The sequence below is a fragment of the Lagenorhynchus albirostris genome, chromosome 2 (assembly GCF_949774975.1).
Source record: "Lagenorhynchus albirostris chromosome 2, mLagAlb1.1, whole genome shotgun sequence".
NCBI classification, from domain to species: Eukaryota; Metazoa; Chordata; class Mammalia; order Artiodactyla; family Delphinidae; genus Lagenorhynchus; species Lagenorhynchus albirostris.
Window position 1 is genome coordinate 121,531,064 of NC_083096.1, and position 20,417 is coordinate 121,551,480.

The 20,417-nt window shown below is 40.5% G+C and overlaps 1 protein-coding gene across 1 annotated transcript in view; it reads left to right on the top strand.

Moving 5' to 3' along the window:
* The window catches only part of ERICH3 (glutamate rich 3), a 118,555-nt gene that overhangs the window by 5,439 nt on the left and 92,699 nt on the right, over positions 1 to 20,417 (top strand). The window contains exon 2 of the mRNA XM_060141924.1: positions 173 to 414. Coding sequence (XP_059997907.1) covers positions 173 to 414 — 242 coding nt within the window. The remainder of the gene's footprint in view (positions 1 to 172; positions 415 to 20,417) is intronic.

Consider the following 20,417-nt stretch of genomic DNA (forward strand, 5'->3'; position numbering starts at 1 on the left):
CCTAGGGACCCCGCGCCCCAGAGCTACAGAGCAGAGGCCTGGGTCTCCTCCCACATCTGGGCCCAGAAAAAGGGCTGGAAGCTGAGCTTCACTTCCAGCTTCCCCAGGCTCAGTTCCAGCAGCGCCTCGGGCTTCTGCAGAGCCTCCGCGCCTGCCTTCCCTCCTGCCTTAGCAACAGGGAGGCTGTGGATACCGCCGGCGGGTGGGGGCCGGGGAGGCTGCGTGCAGCCCGGGCGCCCAGGGGCGGCGGCGGCCCAGCCCCAATGCCCCGCGCACGGGCGACCGCAGTGCGGAGCCACCCCGTGAGCGCGACAGTCGCGGCGTCGGCGTGCACGGGCCCCAAGCACCCACCCTCCGCACCCGTCGCGGGTCCAAAAGGGATCCTGCAAAAATGAGCCATTCTCACCCCGCTGGGTAAGTGACAAACGGAGCTCTTCCACGCCGCGGCAGGTGGCGACGCAGCCAGCGGCCCCTCCGCCCCCCTCCTGCTGCGGAGGGAAGGGGCGAGAGGGGGCGAGAGGGGGCTTGGGGAGAGGAGAAAAATAATACGGATTCTGGGTCGCAGCGAGGATGGCAGAAATCCCAGGCTTCGTATCTCCTCCCTCGCCTTTCACTGATGTTCGCTCGCTTTGAAATGTTCACTCAGGAAGGATTAAAAAATGGATGTGAAAAACGCATACATTAAGCAGGGACGTTAGCTGGAATCAAGAGGATCCTGTGTTGTGGAACGTACGTGTTTTAATGCAATAATAGAGGTCACAGCATATGCATTCGTTTGGAGAATCAGGGCTTAGAGATAAATCCTCACTGCGGCGTCTTGCATACAAGTGAGGTGTGAGTTGATATAATATTGAGGGAGGTTTCATTGTGAGGGGTACCCCTTATTTCAGGATTTTTATCTGCCCGATCTCAAAAGGACCATAGGGGGTATTTTAAAAGTATTGTGGCCAGGGGAGGTGGTGTGACGCAGGAAGGTGAGAAGGAAGAAGCTATGTGCCTGTGTGTTTACACATGAGCTCCCGTTGCTTTGGGCAGGGTGACTCCTCAGAAGACATATTTTGGCAATTATTCAACCTGTTTTAGGAAGTTAACAGTCATTTACTGGCTGTTGAAAAAAGAGAAAAAAAACAAAACAGAACACAACGAACCCTCAACCGGTCTTGGTTCTTTTATTGGAAGACGGAGTATCCAATTTCCTTCTGAATTAAACAGTGTCATGCATATTAGATGGTTTTTTATTATGATACATCTAGTAAGCAGATAATATCCTAGTTGATCTTGCAACTAATTTGAAGATGCTTTCCTTTTTAATTGAATTTATTGCACATTTTCAAGAGCAGCAAATTAGCAGAGGACAACATATTTAAGATCATTTGGAGTTTGTGATGTCTGAAATACCACAGTAGTCGTTGTGCTTTGGATTTACAGTCAAACTTAAAGATTTTACTTTTTAATGAATTCTCTGAGCGTTAGACATAAACTAAAATGTTTGAAAAACCTAAAGGCATATAAGGTGCCATACTGGAAGTCAGTTTCAGAACTTTCTGGAAAGTGATGTAGCTGTTCTAAACAAGCTTCTTATTTATCTCAGAGTTTAGTTTAGGTACTTGAACGCTTTGATGCTGAACTCCTGTGCAGTTTTAGTTGCTGTGGGTCAGTGGGATGTAAATGGCACTATTTTTCTGCAGCTGCTCTTTGCAGTGTGTCCACATTCAGGAAAATGAATGTATCAGTTAGGGTTGTCTTCCTATGTTTTTCAGGTTTTTGGCTAAGTTAGAATCTGATTAGACCATTTAATCATCTATTTTCAAATGTGGAAAAAACCTGTAGCTGCTTATTAAATTGTGCATGATTAAGATTTCAGAAACTAAAGTGAAATTTTTCTGAAACTCCATTAGTTCCAAGCACATGGAAAAAAAAGGAAAATGTGTGATCTCGGGAAAGAGTGTGCTTCATGGTACTCTGCAAGAAAGACAGTAAGATGCAATAATAATCTTGCACTAAAATTGTAGGCACCATATCTCATTCATCTTTGTGCCCCCTTTGCTTATTTCTGTATAAAGAAATGCTCAACAGATGTCTATGGAATGAATGATATCATCTGACAGTGTGTCCAGTCTAGAGGTGGACGCATTCACAAAAGAAAACCATATTAGGGCTAAACATTTATCAAGTGTTTACCATGTGCCAGGCTCTAGTCTATTGTGTAACAAGAAATACCTCACTAATCTTCCCACTCACTCCGCGAGGCAGATTCTAGTCACCATTATTTTCACAGATAAGGAAACAGAGGACTGAGAAATTTCCAAGGATTTCACGGTAGGAGGGGTCAGAGTTGGAATAAAACGCCAAGGAGTCCAGTTGCAGAGCCTGTGTGATTAACCATTACACTAGCTGCCTCTCATGGTCAACAGCTGAGATGTAGGGGAGCCCTAAATATATGGAAATTCTTACCCAGATCAGACCAACCTCTGACAGGTGATAGCTGTACATAGCTATCTAGTATTTTGATGTATAATTAGAAAATAATTTTGTGATGGTGTCTACAGGTATATATTTTTTGTTTTCAGTTCATCAAAAATAAATGAAAACAATAAGTATAACAACTTTTAATGCCGTAAAAGTCACCCAAGAACAAAGTTATTCAAATTGCTGAAGTTTTCCCTCAATATAAGTAGTCATTATTTTTCTTGCCTGCTACTATTTGGAAATAATAAAAGTTTCAGTAGCAAATAAAAGGTTTTCATTAAAGCCGAGAAGACTTTTCCATCATTACTGAAGCAGTTTGTATTTATTACATTTTAAGAATAAAGTGGCAATAAAGTGCAATTACAACAAAACAGAAATTTTAAATTTCTAAAATTCCACCAATCAATAAGGGACGCCCTGATGCTTTCTTTTGGTGCTTCCTTTGAGTTCCACTGCTTCCTTAATTACAGCAGGAAACACTTGACATACAAATTGCAAAGGCCCTGTGCTGACTTCGTTCCAATAGTTTGGAGTAAATAAAAATGGTCTTAAAAATTCTGCCAAAGATTATAATACAGACTTTGATTCTGAGCTGCATTGTAATTTGGAGGAAGTCAACTATAAAATACTGTTTCTGGCACTGCCATCTCTAATGAAACTGTTTTAGAGTGGAAAATTTCAATTGATAGTCCCTCTAGTTTGTTCTATCTCATCCTGAGTTGCTATTTGTTTGTGTGGGTGTTTGTGGGTTGTGCACTAGTCCTAGAGGTGGAATGGGGATTTTTATACCTCTCAGTCATGCATGAGGATAAAATGATATGGTTCTTCTGACTCCTTCAAAGGATCCTCACTGAATCCATGTGCACTGCGCTCCCTGTGTGAAAGATATGCTTGGCTCTGAGTAGAGATAGTCACACTCATCTGTAAATTTGCTTTGAGGAACTGGAAGAATGGGAAGCATTATAGTTTTCAACAAAATAAAAATGCAGAAGATGCTATATGTTTGGAAAGATTGTTCCAAGGTTTAGAAGCTTTTTTTTTTTGGTTTAGACTTTTTAATTTATATCTTTTTAATGTAAAGAAGTGTTTCTGTAGTAACAGAGTATACTGAAGTGTGGTATAGAAAGAATGAACACATCCTTAGTACTCCCTGATCACTCAGTCCTATTTCATCAAAGGCAGAGTACAAAGTGCTATAGGTAAAATTGTCAATTTTTAGATAGTGGATGTGTATATATAAAAGTGACAAAGACTATAAACCCACTATGTCATTTACATATGGAGTGTCCATTGCACTTTGTCTCTGTCTTTTTTTTAATCCAACATGGTATTATTATTTTTAAAAAATTGAGATATAATTAACATATTAGTTGCAGGTGTACAATGTAATGATTTGATATTTGTATATATTGCAAAATGATCACCACAAATACCAAATGATCTCACTTATATGTGGAATCTAAAACAACAACAGCAATAACAGCAACAAAATGAACTCATAGATATAGAGAACAGATTGATGGTGGCTATGGGTAGGGGGTGGGGGGTAGAAAAATGGGTGAAGGTGTTTAAAAGGTACAGACTTCCAGTTATAAAGTAAATAAGTCTTATGGATGTAATGTACATCATGGTGACAATAGTTAATAATACTATATTTTAAATTTGAAAGTGGATAAGGGAATAGATCTTAAAAGTTCTCATCACACACACACAATTTGTAACTATGTATGGTGTTGGATGTTAATGAGACTTATTATGGTATCTCTGCCTTCCTAGCAAACAGTGTAGTACTTTGTATGACTGTAGTAGGGGTCTCGTCTCTTTGTTGCTCACCACTCCTACCACCAAAATTATCTGTGATGCAGAATTTCAGATTTGAAGTAATTAAACATTTCAATTCAAATTGGGTAGTTTCTATTTACCCTCCTATTAAATATTAACAACTTGACTTCAAGGAGTAAATTGTCTCTGATTAAACGAGGTGAATTGAACATGCTGATTTGTCTTGATTTCCTCTCTGATAATTTTGTTATAGAGTCTGTTCTTTCTTTTTTATAGGAGGGATGTCTTCTCTTATCCCTTGGCTTGACAAACCTTTCACATAACTAGATGGGAATGGAAAGGGATTTGTTGTTTGTTATACAACATCGCTCAATTCTTTGAATTTTTCAGAGTTATATGCCAAAAATCACATAGTGATCTGTCACCAAAATTTTTTTTTTCACTGATTTTTCAAATTACAGCTCAATCAGGTCCTCCTTTAGTTGTGTTGGAAGCAAAGGCTTGGAAACTACTTGCAATCATATTTATTGACAAGTCAAGAAAACCATTTATTGTATCAACATCTACATAATACTTCAAATTGTCCCTTTGTCTCAGATGTTTTTCTAAGTTAAGTACACCCTAAGAAGACACCATATGGTGAGAGGTGTGCCTTTCTTTTGTGAAAGTAGAAAGATGATTATAAAACGGAAAGGAGGGAGGTGGATCAACATGGCTTGGAGGTGCATTTTTAGGCAGACCAGTTTTAGGAGAGTACAGAGGAAACCTGAGCGTCTAGAAATTGATTCCCTTCAAACAATCCTTGCCTGGGTTCCCCTAGGAAAGTCTCTGGGTATCCCAGGGGAGTACATATCCCAGTTTATAAACTTCTGGTTTAGCACACAGGGTGCTGTCAAATGCAGGATGCTGCAGCAGTCCATACTTCCTTTCTCCCAGTCTACTGAAGAAAGGAATCTTTAGCTGTAAGAAGTAGAGACTTCCCCAACTTATCTTGATTATTAATAGCTATGAAAAGTTTTTCAGGGAGACAAGAAAATAAAACATTTCTGACTCAATTTTCAAATCTAAAGTCAACCTCAAATAGTCTTGACCTGGGGTGTTTATCTATTTTCAAGACATTTAGTTTCCAGAAATATCATTTTCAATGAAAACTTCAGATTCTGGAATATAGTACTTAAAAAATCTTTGAAACTTTAGTTGCTAATTTTGGTACAGACCAAGAGAAGTAGGATGCAGACTGAATTTCCCTCCAATGGCTTACTCAGTTCCCCACACAAATAGTTGAAAATATTGTATGCTTTGGAATGATTCCATAAATGTCCATCAGTTTAAAATAAATTGTCAAATTAGGCGGGGGTAAAATTTGTGAAAAAGAAAAAAAAGTAGGATTCCATATCCATACTGGTTTGCAAGTGTCTTTCATCAACTTTCTCTAAACTTGAAATCCCAAATCATCTATTATGAATATGATTTATGTTTTTAAAAAGGATGAGGAAAGAGGAGAATCAGTTGAGTCATTCAGAGTGAAACCCTTGGCACTACGGAAAAGGACATACATTTATGCTTTCAATTAAAATAAACGATTTAAGGTAAATGTATTTATCTATACTTATCTCATTAATTTAATTTTTTGTTTAAGTGATCAGTTATTGGTCCTGATGTTACAGACCAGGATTCTTGGTCTCCTGAATCAATAGAAATTGGTCAGAGGCCAGACAAGAAATTCAGGCAAGGCTTTACTGGGGCCCCTGCTGCAGGAGGCGGGCGTGAGAACAAACTACAGATTCCCATGCTCGCTCGCTCCCTGAGGCGGGGCTGGCGAGCTTGTTCCTTATAAGGGGTGAGGGTAGGGGTGTGTCCAGAGGTCAGGCCAGAGGGGTGGCTTAGGTGTTTTGCCCACCCCTTAGGTGGTGTTGTGTGCAGGGGGTGTGTGCAGTACCCTGCTTTTGCTCCGGGCTCTTCAAAAGTGGCAGCTGGGACTTTTGGTCTCTTTGTATCTTTTGTCCAGAATCTGCCCCAACTGCGCATGCATGCCGTTATTTTTCGTCCCATTTAGTTTCTTTGTATTTTGTTGCTAGAGGAAAGGTGTGTCCAGGTGCAAGCATTGCAGCACTGCAGCAAAGGGCCCCAGGTGCCAGCCTGTCTCAGTCCCCCCTGAGAGACTCTACACCCTTATTCTTAAGCAGTAAGGGGCCGAAGCTGTCTTTTTCTGAAACTTCTTCCTGCTGGACAGGGGCCGCAGACCCTAGCCTACCCTAGAGGTGTAGAAGTCCCTTGTTGACTGTTCCAAGGACCTGTAGGGACCTGGGCCACCCTCTGCTGGAATGGGTTGAATCCCTTGAGCCATCATGAGCCTTACTTCAAACTGTTGGAGCCTAGAAGACACAAACTCAATCAAAAGGTTAAATAAACAAGGGCTAGAAAGGGGAAGAACAACAATAGCCATTAAAGGGCCTAAAAGGGAAGGAACCATGTTAACTTTGGGAGGGTTTTTATTTTTTAACTGTTGACCAGACAGTGGAGGCGATATTGCCCCTGTCAAAATTGTGAAACCACTCTGCCTGGGTGTATATTTCCTTCATATTAATTTTTACCTGTTCCGTCGCATTGTTCCAAGCGCAGCAGGAAGTATTAGTTATCGCACAAACTCTACCTTGTTCTACCAGAGGTAATCAGGGGCCAGACAATTGTCAAGAGCCACGTCAGCCAAGGAAACGAGAGAGGTTCCAAGTCCCGTTAAGGTTTCAAATAGGAGCCAGCTCCCTACATCCATCGTTTTACTTACCTGTTGGTGGTGTCTGGCTTTTGAATAGGTATCTCAGCTCTTCCACTGGTGTATTCATCTGTTTTGACCTGTGGGGTTTCTGGAGGTAAAAGCTTTAGTCTGGACAAACGTACCCAACTAGATACCCCTTGCGGTTTGACAGCAGCGGGGGTGGTTAAAGTTACTTTATAGGGACCCTTCCATTTCGGCATTCGTTGGTCTTCGGGGGACCCCTCTTACCAGGTTTTAAGAAGAGCTTGGTCCTTGGGGTTTATTTGTAAAGGAACTGCTCCTTCCTCTGTATTTTTAGTGGGAGCTGTCAGTGCCTTGTTGGCATAGTCCTGGATTGCCTTCTGAACTTGTCCTACATTAATAATATATCTCAGGGCCACGTTCACTTCCTCATCCAGTAGAATGTTAGTAGTATGAAAAGCCCCCCCCCCCCACAGGTCGTTTCAAATGGGCTAAGCCTCAGACCACTCCTGGGGGCTACACAGACCCTGAGGAGTACAATAGGAAGAAGTTGGTCCAGGGCTCATCAGTGTCTTGGCAGAACTTTGCTAGGTTTTCTTTAAAGTATGGTTCATTTTCTCTACCATGCCTGAAGACTGGGGGTGCCAAGAGGTGTGTAGCTTGTAGTCTATCCCTAGGGCCATTGTGAACCCCTGTGTGATTTTGACTGTAATAGAGGGCCTGTTATCACTCTGGAGGGACTTTGGAAGTCCAAACCAAGGATTTATTTCTTTTAAAAGGGACTAACAGACTTCCATAGCCTTTTCAGATTGGGTGGGGAAGGCTTCAACCCATCCTGTGAAAGTATCAACAGACACCAGAAGTTATTTATATTCTGATCATGGGGGCATTTGGGTGAAATCTAACTGCCAGTCTTCCGCCGATATGTCCCTCGGCACTGAATTGGCCTGAGTAATGAAGTGGGGTTTGGATGTGTCTGTGGGTTATTATGGGCACATAAATCACAGGTAAGCGTTACTTGTTTTTCTGTTCTTTTAAGCCCCTTCCCTGAAAAAGCCTTTTGCATCAAGTCCCATAGTGCATCCCTCCCATAGTGGGTGGCATCATGTAAGCTCTTAGTGAGTTTCCATTGTTGGGCCTCAGGGATTAGAACCTTATTCTCCTTTTTATACCAGCCTGTGCTTCCCTTCTCATAGCCCCATTTCTCAGCATTTTCTTGTTCCTGTGGGGAATACTGGGGAAGGCTAGGGAGCTCAGGGGGGCCAATCACTAGAGCCATAACTTGTTCAGGTTCCTGCAGTTGAGCTGCCTGTTTTGCAATTTGATCAGCTTTGCTGTTCCCATGGCTCACAAAAGATCCATCCCTCTGATGGCCCCTACAGTGGGTTACTGCTACCTGGGTTGGGAGTTGCACTGCTTCTAAAAAAGCCAGAATCAAATCTTTATGTTTTATGGGGGAATTTCTAGCGGTTAACATTCCTCTTTCTTTCCAAATGGCAGCATGGGTGTGTAGCACGTGGAACCCATATTTAGAGTCAGTGAAAATAGTTAATTTCTTATCCTTCCCTAATTGCAAAACTCTCATTAATGCACTTAGTTCAGCCTTCTGGGCTGATGGCTGGGGTGGCAGGGCCTTGGCTTCTGTGATTTCATCTAGACTATCTATGGCCTACCTCGCCTTTCGTGTTCCCATTTCTACAAAACTGCTCCCATCAGTAAACCTTTCAACCTCGGGGCTGTCAGGAGGCTCATCTAGAAGATCAGACCTGCTGGAGTGAGTTTGTTCTCTGGTCTCTATACACTGATGCAATAAGTCTCCACCCTTGGCCACTGGAAGCAGAATTGCTGGGTTCAGCATTTGGCACACCTTTAAGGTAATGTCAGGGGTGTCCATTAGGAGGGCCCGATATCTTGTTAACCTTCCCCCCATCAACCAGTGATGTCCTTTGACCTCCAGCACAGATTGTACCTGATGAGGGGTTAACAAATCTAAGTGTTGTCCCAGGTGAGCTTGGAAGCCTCATTAACCAACAGGACTGTGGCTGCCACTGCCCGCAGGCAGCTTGGCCATCCCAGGGCTACTGAGTCCAGTTGTTTTGAAAAGTAAGCCACTGGTCTCTGATCCGGTCCCAGCTTTGGGGTCAGGACTCCTAGAGCTATTCCTGCCCTCTCGTGAAATTACAGGGTAAAGGGCTTGTCCAAATTTGGAAACCCCAGTGCTGGTATTCTACTCAACTCAGTCTTTAGAGTCTAAAAGCCCCACTGGTGGTCCCTATTCCATCGAAGGGGTTCCCTTTCTTCTCCCTTTAGAGCCTCATATAGGGGTTTTGCTATTAGGCCATGATTTAGTATCCAGGTATGACAGAACCCAGCCATCCTGAGAAAGCCTCAGAGTTGCCTCTGTCACCCAGCTCAGAAAGACTACCGGGTTTTCATCTTTCTCCTGTGTAACCTCTCAGACCTTATCATAAGTTACAGGCTTCACCATACACCTTCTCATTTCTTCTGATAGACAAGTGATATAATGTCTCATCCTAGCCTGGCCTACACAATCTTCGTAGTGCCTGTGTGGGTCATGTTCTGGGATTGCATCCCCACCCACCTGATAAATTTGGTGGTATGGATTGGTGGCCAGTAGGCCATCTGCATGTTCCCTGGCCTTTCTCAATATACACTCCTTTTCATCTGGGGTGCAACAGTGGGCCAGAATAACCATGATGTATTTGGGAAGTCTGTCAAAATTTTTAAAAGTTTTAAAACGCCCGGTTAGATAGGATCATAGGTTGCTGTGAAACAATACTTATTCCTTGAGCTAAGGTGAGGAAAAAAAATCAAAATTAAATATAGATCACTTCAAGGCATAGGAACTCACACAATCTGTTATTAAAAGCAGCATTCCAGGAAAACTTTGTTCTCTTATGAGAGAAACCAAATCCAGTCTTCTATCAACCTACTCTTAATAAAATTCATTTTCCTAATTAAATTTAATCCAGCCTTAGAAAGTCCTGACCACCTACGAAAATCTTTAACCAATGTTCCTTTTTCTCAAAACTTCTGCAACTTCATGTAGCCATAATATATCCCGTATTCTTTTCCCATTCAGAAATAGCCAGCTCTAGGAAAAAAATCACCCTTTTTCCTTTAACAAAATATATTTCCACTCCTCATACCTTCTTTTCTGAAAACACACATCCTACTTTCCTTAAGCAGCCATGAACTGTCTTTTACATTAGCATTCCGTAAATTGGTAGAAAAACATCTCAAGGCGGCACCAAACAGCTTAATTTCTGTCTCAAAAGAAGATAAAAGTAAGTAAATTTAGACCTATTTAGCAATTAATGTTCCAATATTTTCTCTTATTTGAAATGGCCTGAATATTCAATGAATTCTTATAATTTAACTTAATTTAGTTTCAAATTACCAAAATTTGGAGAGACTGTTTTAGATGGACATTTCCAAAACATAATTATTCCTATAGAGTTTACCAAAAAGTTCTTATCCCAGTTACATTTACTTAAAAATTTAATCATATCAGTTTATTTTCCTGGTTGACAGATTTTATAACAGAAACAATATGCCCTTATTGACTTCCAATAACCTTAGGTACAATGAAAGTATTATACTTAATGTTGATGGCTGTAAAGGCAGGTCTGTATTAACTAAACCCACAAGCTAAAGCCAGACAAACCAATTTCTACAGAACCAGAGATCTCACAGTTTTCCCACTTGAATTTAAAATAGCCCCTTTTTTCCCTTCAGGGTGGGGGACTATAGATGAATCAGGTAGTTCTTGGGAGCCCAGGCAGAATAGTTACATTGCAAAGGGAGAGGAGAGAGATGCAAGCCCCTCCCCTTTCCTTTTTGTTCTTTAAAATCCCGCTAAGTAACCCCAGGCTGGTGTCTCAGGTAATGTGGGCTGTGTTTGTATTTCAAAGCTTGCGTGCTCCACTGTGCCCACAATGTCAGCTGACACTTGCGGGAGCAGTTGGACAGACAAGACTACATAAAACAAAGATACCAATGACAAAACTTAAAGACACAAACAAGACGTTTTTAGGATGAAGGGGATGGGAGTGCAGGTATGAGGACCAAGGGAGAGGTAAAGGAGGAGAGGTGATCAAACCTGGAAGCCAGCGAGCTGTACTTCGTCTGTGGGACTGCAACCCTCAGGTGGGACTCTCACCCACACGTACACCAGTTTATAGAAATCTCCCGCCTCAGGCCATTCCCAGCAGGACTTCTCTTGGTGGCAGGAAAATAAAGGTGAGAATATTGGGATGATCAGACTTCCAGCCTCTACAAGACATGAGGTTTGAACCTCTATCACTCCCATAAATCTCTGGTCAGGGAGAGCCCGCTGGACCACGGTCTGCACGGTGTGAGGCGAGCCTCTCCCACCTCTGTTTGTTGCCTGTCAAGGTGAGCCATTGCGGATGAAGGGAGCATGGTCTCACAAGCTGAGAGGAGTGATGCTTTTGCTGTCTGATGTCCACTCTCTCAGAAGGATAGGACAGAAGTAAGAGAGAGGGGAGGACAGAGAGAGAAATAGAGAGATTTCAGGAAAGGGAAAGGGACAAAGGGGAAAGGAAAAGTGGTGAGAGAAAAAGGACAAAGGGGAGGGGAAAGCATTGCCTGAATGAGGGTACTGAGGCCTCCAGGGGCCAGGAAGGCAGACTTACCAAATGTGGTGACGCTGAAACAAGAGGTTCAGGTGGCCACTTGTCACCCACAGGGAAGCTGCATTTGGTGGTCCCAGAGGTGCCCAGATCCTCTTCTGGGAAGGGAACAATAGTCCCTTCATGGTTGCCACAAAGTATTAGGTTGGCTGAAAAATTTGTTTGGGTTTTTCCCATAAGATGTTACGGAAAAACATGAACGAATATTTTAGCCAACCCAATATGTTACCGACCAGGGTTCTTGGACTCCTTAATCAATAGAAATTGGTCAGAGGCCAGACAAGAAATTCAGGCAAGGCTTTATTGGGGCCCCTGCTGCAGGAGGCGGGCGTGAGAACAAACTACAGATTCCCATGCTTGCTCGCTCCCTGAGGGGGCACTGGCGAGCTTGTTCCTTATATGGGGTGAGGGTAGGGGTGTGTCCATAGGTCAGGCCAGAGGGGTGGCTTAGGTGTTTAGCCCACCCTTTAGGTGGTGTTGTGTGCAGGGGTTGTGTGCAGTACCCTGCTTTTGCTCCAGGCTCTTCAAAAGTAGCAGTTGGGTTTTTGGGTCTCTTTGTATCTTTTGTCCAGAATTTGCCCCAACTGAACATGCATGCAACTATTTTTAGTCCCATATAGTTTCTTTGTATTTTGTTGCTTAAGGAGAGGTGTGTCCAGGTGCAAGCATTGCAGCACTGCAGCAAAGGGTCTCAGGTCTCAGCCTGTCTCACTGACCACATTGAACAAGACTTGGTTAGTGTCTTCGAAAGCAAATTATTTGAGTGTATGGACACTGCACTTTGATTTTTCCCTTAGTTCCTTGCTTTCACCTAGCTCCATTGTTCTCAAACTTAAGCATACAAAGAATTACTGAATAGTGTGGTATACCCAAAACCATGACTATAGTACTTTATTAATTAAATTTTTAAGGGTAATTTTTTACCATATAGTGCATTTGTATCTTGTGCTGACTAAAAAAGTCAACCCAAATGTAAGATCCAAATCGTTGCTTTTATAGTGAGCCACAAGAAACATACTTTAAAAGTGAAGACCATTTCAAAGTGTAGATGTATGGATCTGGATTTTTTAATAGTTACTCATTGTCTGGCAGGTCTCCTCTCACTCATTCTTCTTATCTCCTGTCCCTTTTGTATGGTTAACTCTTTTTTTTTGGTCTATGGGCAGATTACCGTGAGGTGCAGTTTTTTCTTCTGCCCCGTGCTCTGGGTACTCTCTTTATAGAGTTTCATTATCCTCTTCTCATCCATCCCAGCTACCTGAATGGATGTGGTAGGATCCAGAAGGTATCTGTTCCCTCTTTGGATAGATCATCAGTGATCATTTTATGGTTGTCAGCACATAATTCAGAATCAAAGTGCAGCAGCTTGCGTTTCTGTGTACCCAGGAAATATATTCTTTGTTACTTTTGTCTAAATCCATGTTACATACTTAAATTGATCACCTTTCTTTTTATACCTGTGTTTTGGACTGAATTGTGTCTCTTCCCTCCCCTGCAAATTCATATGTTGAAGTTCTAACACCCAGAAGCTCAGATATGACTATATTTGGAGGTAGGGTCTTTAAAGAGTTAATTAAGGTTAAATGAGGTCAGTGGGGTGGGCCCTAATCTAATATGACTGGTGTCCCTATAAGAAGAGGAGATTAGGATACAGACATGTACATACAGAGAGAAGACTATGAGAAGATATAGAGAGAAAATGGCCAACTGTAAGCCTAAGACAAAGGCTGGAGCAAATCCTTCCCTCATGGTCCTCAAAAGAAACCAACCCTGTTGACAACATGAAGTTGGACTTCCAGCCTCTGGAACTGTGAGACAATACATTTCTGTTTAAGCCATCCAGTCTTCAATACTTGTTATGGCAGCCCTAGCACACTAATACAACCTCTTTTCAACTCCTGATGCTTTTTTTTCCCCACTTGGTCCTGCTAAAGCTGAAGATGGTTTTTATGAGAAGTGTAGGGTCACTGAGAATAAACGATTGAACAATATGAGGGTCATAGGGAGTGAGCTTGGAAGCCAGAGGTTCAAAAAGGTAGATAAAAATAAAAGCAAATGGAAAATGTGATTAAAGGACTAGTGAGGAGAAATAATTACGGCAGTAAGTCAATGATCTCTACTGGTAAGTATTAAGCTTTTCTTTTGTTAAGTCTGATTAGTAATCAAATTACTTCCCACCTCTCTGTCTGACACTACTTGGGGTAGAAAACTGAACCTTTTAAGCTGGTGATCCATTTTTCCATGACTGTTATTATTTTCTTATAATAATAATAAATATTTATAAATTAATGAAAATTCTTAGGGCAAAAGATTGAAACAAGGGAAGACACAGCAGGGAACTAAACAGACAATATAAATTGCACACAGTAGTTATGAAACAGCATTAAAAACTAAAAGCATTAAAAACTAAGGATTTTAAATTGAATTGAATCATAATGTTTTATAGTAGCAGTTAATTTGGCATTCTCTATGGATTATATTTCATATTTGTGAATATTATGTGGCTCTCACTTTAAGATTGTCTCTCTTCATAGCTTGCTCCAAGATATTTATAATAATATTGTTTCTGTTGCTTAGATTCAAGTAAAACTAATCTGCTATAAATTAGATTAATAGAAGGGATCTCAAATATCTGGGTACTAGTGACACAAGAGATTTTTAATTTTCCTCCTTGTACTTATCTGTTTTTTGAAAATTTTCTACTTGGAGCAGAAAAATTCAAAGAGGAAAGTAAAAATTGCTTGAAATCCTACCATCCATAAATAATCCTAGTTAGCATTTTGGTCATTTCCTTTCTTCTCCATTTTCCCGTGCATTATTCCTATTTTTAAAGTGATTATTCCTATTTTAACAAAGCGCCACTGTTTTAAAAAGCTGTTTCTAAGACACTACTGTTTTAAAGTTAACCAACAAGTACCATGTGGGCCCTTCCCTCATAGCATTCCAGTTGTCTTCATATTTCCCTTATAAACTACAAACTCTTTGAGGGTGCAGACCACACCCCTCTACATCTTCCATGTATCCCCAGGACTTAGCTCAGTAATTGCTGACATATGTCACCTATTTTAGTGATCATTTATGGTAAGTCCCAAGAGTATGTTTGCTCATCGATTCAATTAATATTTACTGAGTGCCTACTAAATGCTAGTCAGTAAGCTACCATATTCAGCACGTATTCTGTTCCAGAAATTCATTTGAGTTCTGGAAAAGGCCTGAATAGTGAGTTTTTAAAAAAGATTTAAAAGTCACTAACCTTCATTGAATTTTGCCATCCTCGGGCAGCAGGGTGATTAGTAGGTATCAGTCAGGAATATGTTCAACGGCAAGTAACAGAAAACCAAATGAATAGTGGCTTAAAACATAACAACACTTATTTATTTCACAAGTAGTCTGGAGGGAGGCAATTGTATTTTATCGTCATATCAGCATCCTTATCTCTATAATTTTTTGGGTCTTTTCCTCATGGTACCAAGATGACTACCCTAGATCCATGCGCAGTAGCTTTATAAAGCCATCCCAAACAAAAAGGAAAAAGATGGATGCAAAAAATGCCATTTTTTTCAAAATCTGGGAGAAGAACATTTCCAGAACTTTCCAGTAGACTTTCTTTTATACCTTGTTGCCCAGAACTGCATCAATGAACATGCCTAGTTTCAAGAGAGAGAGTGGGAAAGAATAGATTTGACTTTCCTAACTTCTGTGGGCGATAGGCGAGGGAGAAGTGTTTGGGAATGGCTTCTGGTAGCCAGTGAGCAGTGTCCAGCACAGAGCTTTAGTGATGAGCTGTCTGGCTCTGGATGTGGATAGTCTGAGTTCAGATTGGCTACATAGCGGCTGTGTGACCCTACATAAATTCTGTATCATCTCTCTGATTCTTGCTTTTTTCATCCTGGTGGAACATATGTCTGCTTTGTAGGTTGTTGTGAGGATTGAATGAAATACTTTAAAGCATTTAGTACAAGGCCTGGCACATAGTAAGTGTTAATGTGCTAACTTAGTGCCTGGTAGCTTAGATGCAACATACATGAGTATGCCCAGCTTTCTGTAGGAGAACTGCCATACCCAAGTCCTGAGCTAGATGTAGAGTTGGATTAATTGGACAAGGCATCCTAGAGAGATTAAATTTTGGGGGGTGAGTTTTGAAAGAGGGGAGAAACATCTGGACACATTTAAGGAAAGTACAAAGTACTCTCTAGTATTATAAAAACATAGTATTATAATTACAATCATCACTGCCAGGGCAATAGTAGCCAGTTGTGACTTTGAATAAGTGAGAGGAGACAATAACGTTGCTTGTTTATTTAGCTGACAAGCTCTTGGGAGCAGGCAAGGCATGTTTTTTGCTATAAAACCAAGCAAAAACTGGCCTGGCCTGAGAAGTCGATACCTCAAATTTGGTTTTGTCTTTAACTTCCTCTTACTTTCTCTTGCTCATTTTTTGGAACCTCAGATACAATACCAAGTGCGCACACAAGGATTTTCTTTTTTAACTGAAAGATCTTTGCCTTCAATTCTAAGTCAGAAATTAATTTCAGATTTATTTCTGTTCATCTCCTAAACCTTTTCAAAAGTGAGTTTGAGTATTTCTTCTCCTTGAAATTGGAATCTCTGTCTTGAACTGCCAGAAAATGACTCTTTCACCACAATTCACAGGCATTTACATAAGGTTATAACTGTTAAATTCTTTCTTACAAAGCCTCCTTTCCCCTCAGTCAAACTTGAGACGGAGAGCTTTGACCTTGGCTGGAATCTTCCAGAATTGGATGTACGCTTAGGGAGTGGGTGAGGCTGATCTCAGGCTACAGTCTGTGGAGAGGGGTTTGAGGTTCCAGTCCTTAGTGAGGTTGTTGACTCAGGGGAGGGAAAAAGTCTGAAGTTTCAGGGCCGAATGCAAGAGCATGGAGCAGGAAGCAGATCCCAAAGTCCTATGACAGGAACCAGGGGGCTCAAGAAGGAAGCTGGGAGATGGGACCCAAGGAAATTAGGAAAGTGTAGTGGACAGTGTGGGCAGAAGGCTAGAGCATTGCAAAGGAGATACGAGCAAGGGATTGAAGTATCTGCAGAGTTGGAACTGTCTGAAAATTGTCCTTATTTTTTTTTTTTTGTTCTTCTAAGTGAAAAGGACTGATATTCCAAAAGGAAACTCAATGTTTCATTTAAAAAATATGAGATAAGCATGCTACAGTAGAGAGAGGAATACTTTTGGAGTCAGAAAGACATAGGTTTGAATCTCAGTTATGCCTTATGTGAACTCAAGAAGTGAATTTCTTTGTGTCTCACTTTCCTCATTCAAAAATGGGGCAGATAAATACCTCCTTTGCAGGACTGTTGGCACATATTTGAGACTCCGTGAATGGCAGCTGATGGGTATTTACTTTGATCTTTGCACAAAGCATATGCTGCTTAAGTCTTTTTTTGTCTGTTTTTCTTTCTCTAGTTTTATTTTTCCAGCCTGTTGAGATATAATTGACAAATAACACCATGTAAGTTTAAGATGTACAATAGTGATGATTTTAGATATGTATATATTATGAAGTGATTACTATAATAAGATTAGTTAACACATCCTTAAGATTTAATTCTCAAAGTACATCAACCAAAAATACATAAATATACAGCTCAAAATAAGCAGAGATAGCCTAAACTAATTGGAAGGGAAAACAAGGAATGTATTTCCAGACCATAAATCACTTTCTTATTCAATTAAACTAATTTATTTTAAATAGTAACCTGTTCTTAAATTCATGAATTTTTACAGTAAAAATGAGCACTGATCCACCTATTCATAACCCCGTAAATGAGGCTTCCCCTTTAAAGAAACCATGATCTGGGCAACTGAGAATTTTTATAAAAATGGAAACTCTAACCCAGAGCATTTTTACTTCTCCAGAATACTTACTTTTCTTATCTAATTCAAGGATTCAGGACAAACTCAGGAAACTGCATCATTACTTTGACATTGACAAATGCTAGAAGGACTGGTGAGATATTATGAGTACTTTTTTTAATGATTGATCATTTAAAATTTAGTCAACCTCTTTAACCTTTGACCAGATGTCCTTACTGTTTTAAACCTTACTACTGCACATAAGAATTATATTTTAGAGGAATGAAAAGATTTTTAAAGGGGTTGATTACATTACCCTTTCCCACCCAACATGTGTGGTAGCTTTATTGGCGTTGCCCTCATTAGTGGCTGTTTGTTTTTGTTTTATTTTAAATGGGCTCTTTGCACCTATCCAAGATTATATTCCAAGGTCAAGTATCAATAGTGATCAGATTTCTAAGCCAAGACAACCCACTAAAGCCTATTTGACATATGATATGTAACTGATTTAATTGAAGATTTAATAATACTACAGAACTCAACTCTCTTTGGTTGTGCTAATTCTATGGTAAATAATTAACAAGTTTCAACTTGAGTACTGGGAATTTGTGCTCTGTCTCTCTGGGACATTTTGTATATGATCTTCCCCCTTCTTAGCATGAGTCTGGATAGCACCTCTGCCCCTGTCATCACCCATTTACATTTTACTCCCTCCCTCAACACTTGACTTGTCATTCAAGACCCAGTTAAGATTTCAGTTCTTCTGGGATACCCATCCTGTGTGGGCATAGTTCACTTGTTTGTGAAATGGGATTAAAAATCGGATGCATAGAGTGTTTTGAAGATTAAATGAGTTCATGCATGCTGGGCGTGATAAACCGTTATGATTGTAGCACATCAGACTATCCTGCCGTTACAGGCATACCTCATTTTATTGTGCTTCACTTTATCGAGCTTCAAGGATATTGTGTTTTTTTTACAGATTGAAGGTTTGTGGCAACCCTCCATGGAGCAGTTTATTGGCACCATTTTTTCCACCAGCATTTGTTCACTTCATGTCTCTGTATCACACTTTGGTAACTCTTGCAATATTTCAAACTTTTTCATTATTGTATTTGTTATCATAATCTGTGATCAGTGAACTCTGATGTTACCACTGTAACTGTTTTGGGGCTCCATGAACCAGCCCTGTAAGATGGCAAGCCTAACTGATAAATGTTGTGTGTATTCTGACTGCTCTACTGACCAGATGGTCCCCTATCTCTCTCCCTCTCCTTGGACCTCCCTATTCCCTGAGACACACAATATTGAAATTAGGCCAATTAATAACCCTACAATGACCTCTGAGTGTTCAAGTGAAAGAAGAGTCATACATCTCTCACTTTAAATCAAAAGCTAGAAATGATTAAGCTTAGTGAGAAGGGTAAGTCAAAAGCCCAAGGTGGGCTGAAAGCTAAGCCTCTTGTGCCAAACAGTCAGCCAAGTTGTGAATGCAAAGGACAAGTTCTTGAAGGAAATGAAAATTGCTACTCCAGTGGACACATGTATGATAAGAAAGTGAAACAGGCTTATCACTGATATGGAGAAAGTTTCAGTGATCTGGATAGAAGATCAAGCCAGCCACGACCTTCCCTTAAGCCAAAGCCTAATCCAGAGCAAGGCCCTAAGTCTCTTCAATTTTATGAAAGCTGAGAGAGGTGAGGAAGCTGCAGAGTTTGGTTCACGAGGTTTAAGATGTCATCTTTATAACATACAAGTGCAAGGTGAAGCAACAAGTGCTGTTGTAGAAGCTGCAGCAAGTTAACCAGAAGATCTAGCTAAGATAATTCATGAAGGTGTTGCCCCTTTTTTTTTTCTTGCTTTACCATTGCTTTAATGCACTTTAAAATTTATCTACATTAATTGGGAACAAAGAGATAAAAATAGACATTTCTTTGTTTTTCATAAATACCTACTCTCCATATTTGATAAAAATCTCAAAGCATTATTTTAACTTCCCACAAATATAATACATACAATTTTTTTTTTCTGAAATAATAAGGTCAGCAAATTAAGTATCTTGACACTAATATAACCACATACAACTGCTTTTCTACTGACTTCCAGGAACAAAACCAAACCAGAAAACTTTAGCTACACTAAACAGATTTTCAATGTAGACAAAACAGCCTTACATTGGGAGAAGATGCCATCTAGGACTTTCATAGCTAGAGAGGAGAAGTCAATGTCTGGCTTCAAAGCTTCAAAGGACAGGCTGACTCTCCTGTTAGGAGCTAATGCATCTGGTGACTTTAAGCTGAAGCCAATGCTCATTTACCATTCAGAGAATCCTAGGGCCCTTAAGAATTATGTGAATCTACTCTGCCTCTGTTCTGTTAATGGAACAACAAAGCCTGGATGACAGCACATCTGTTTACAACATGGTTTACTAAATATGTTAAGCCCACTGTTGAGACCTCCTGCTCAGAAAAAAAGATTCCTTTCAAAATACAACTGCTCATTGAGAATGCACCTGGTTACCCAAGAGCTCTGATGGAGATGTATGATGAGATTAATGTTGTTTTCATGCCTGTTAGCACAATATCCTTTCTGCAGCCCATGGATCAAGGAGTAATTTCAATTTTTAAGTCAATTATTTAAGAAATATATTTAAGAAATAAGATTCTTATTATTTGATAGGATTCACTATTCTAGATGTCATTAATAACATTTGTGATTCATGGGAAGAGTCAAAATATTAACATTAACAGAAGTTTGGAAGAAGTTGATTCCAACCCTCATGGGTGACTCTGAGGGGTTCAAGACTTCAGTGGAGGTGTGGTGAAAATAGTAAGAGAACTAGAATTAGAAGTGGGGCCTGAAGATGTGACTGAATTGCTGAACTCTCATGGTAAAATTTTAATGGTTGAGGAGTTGTATCTTATGG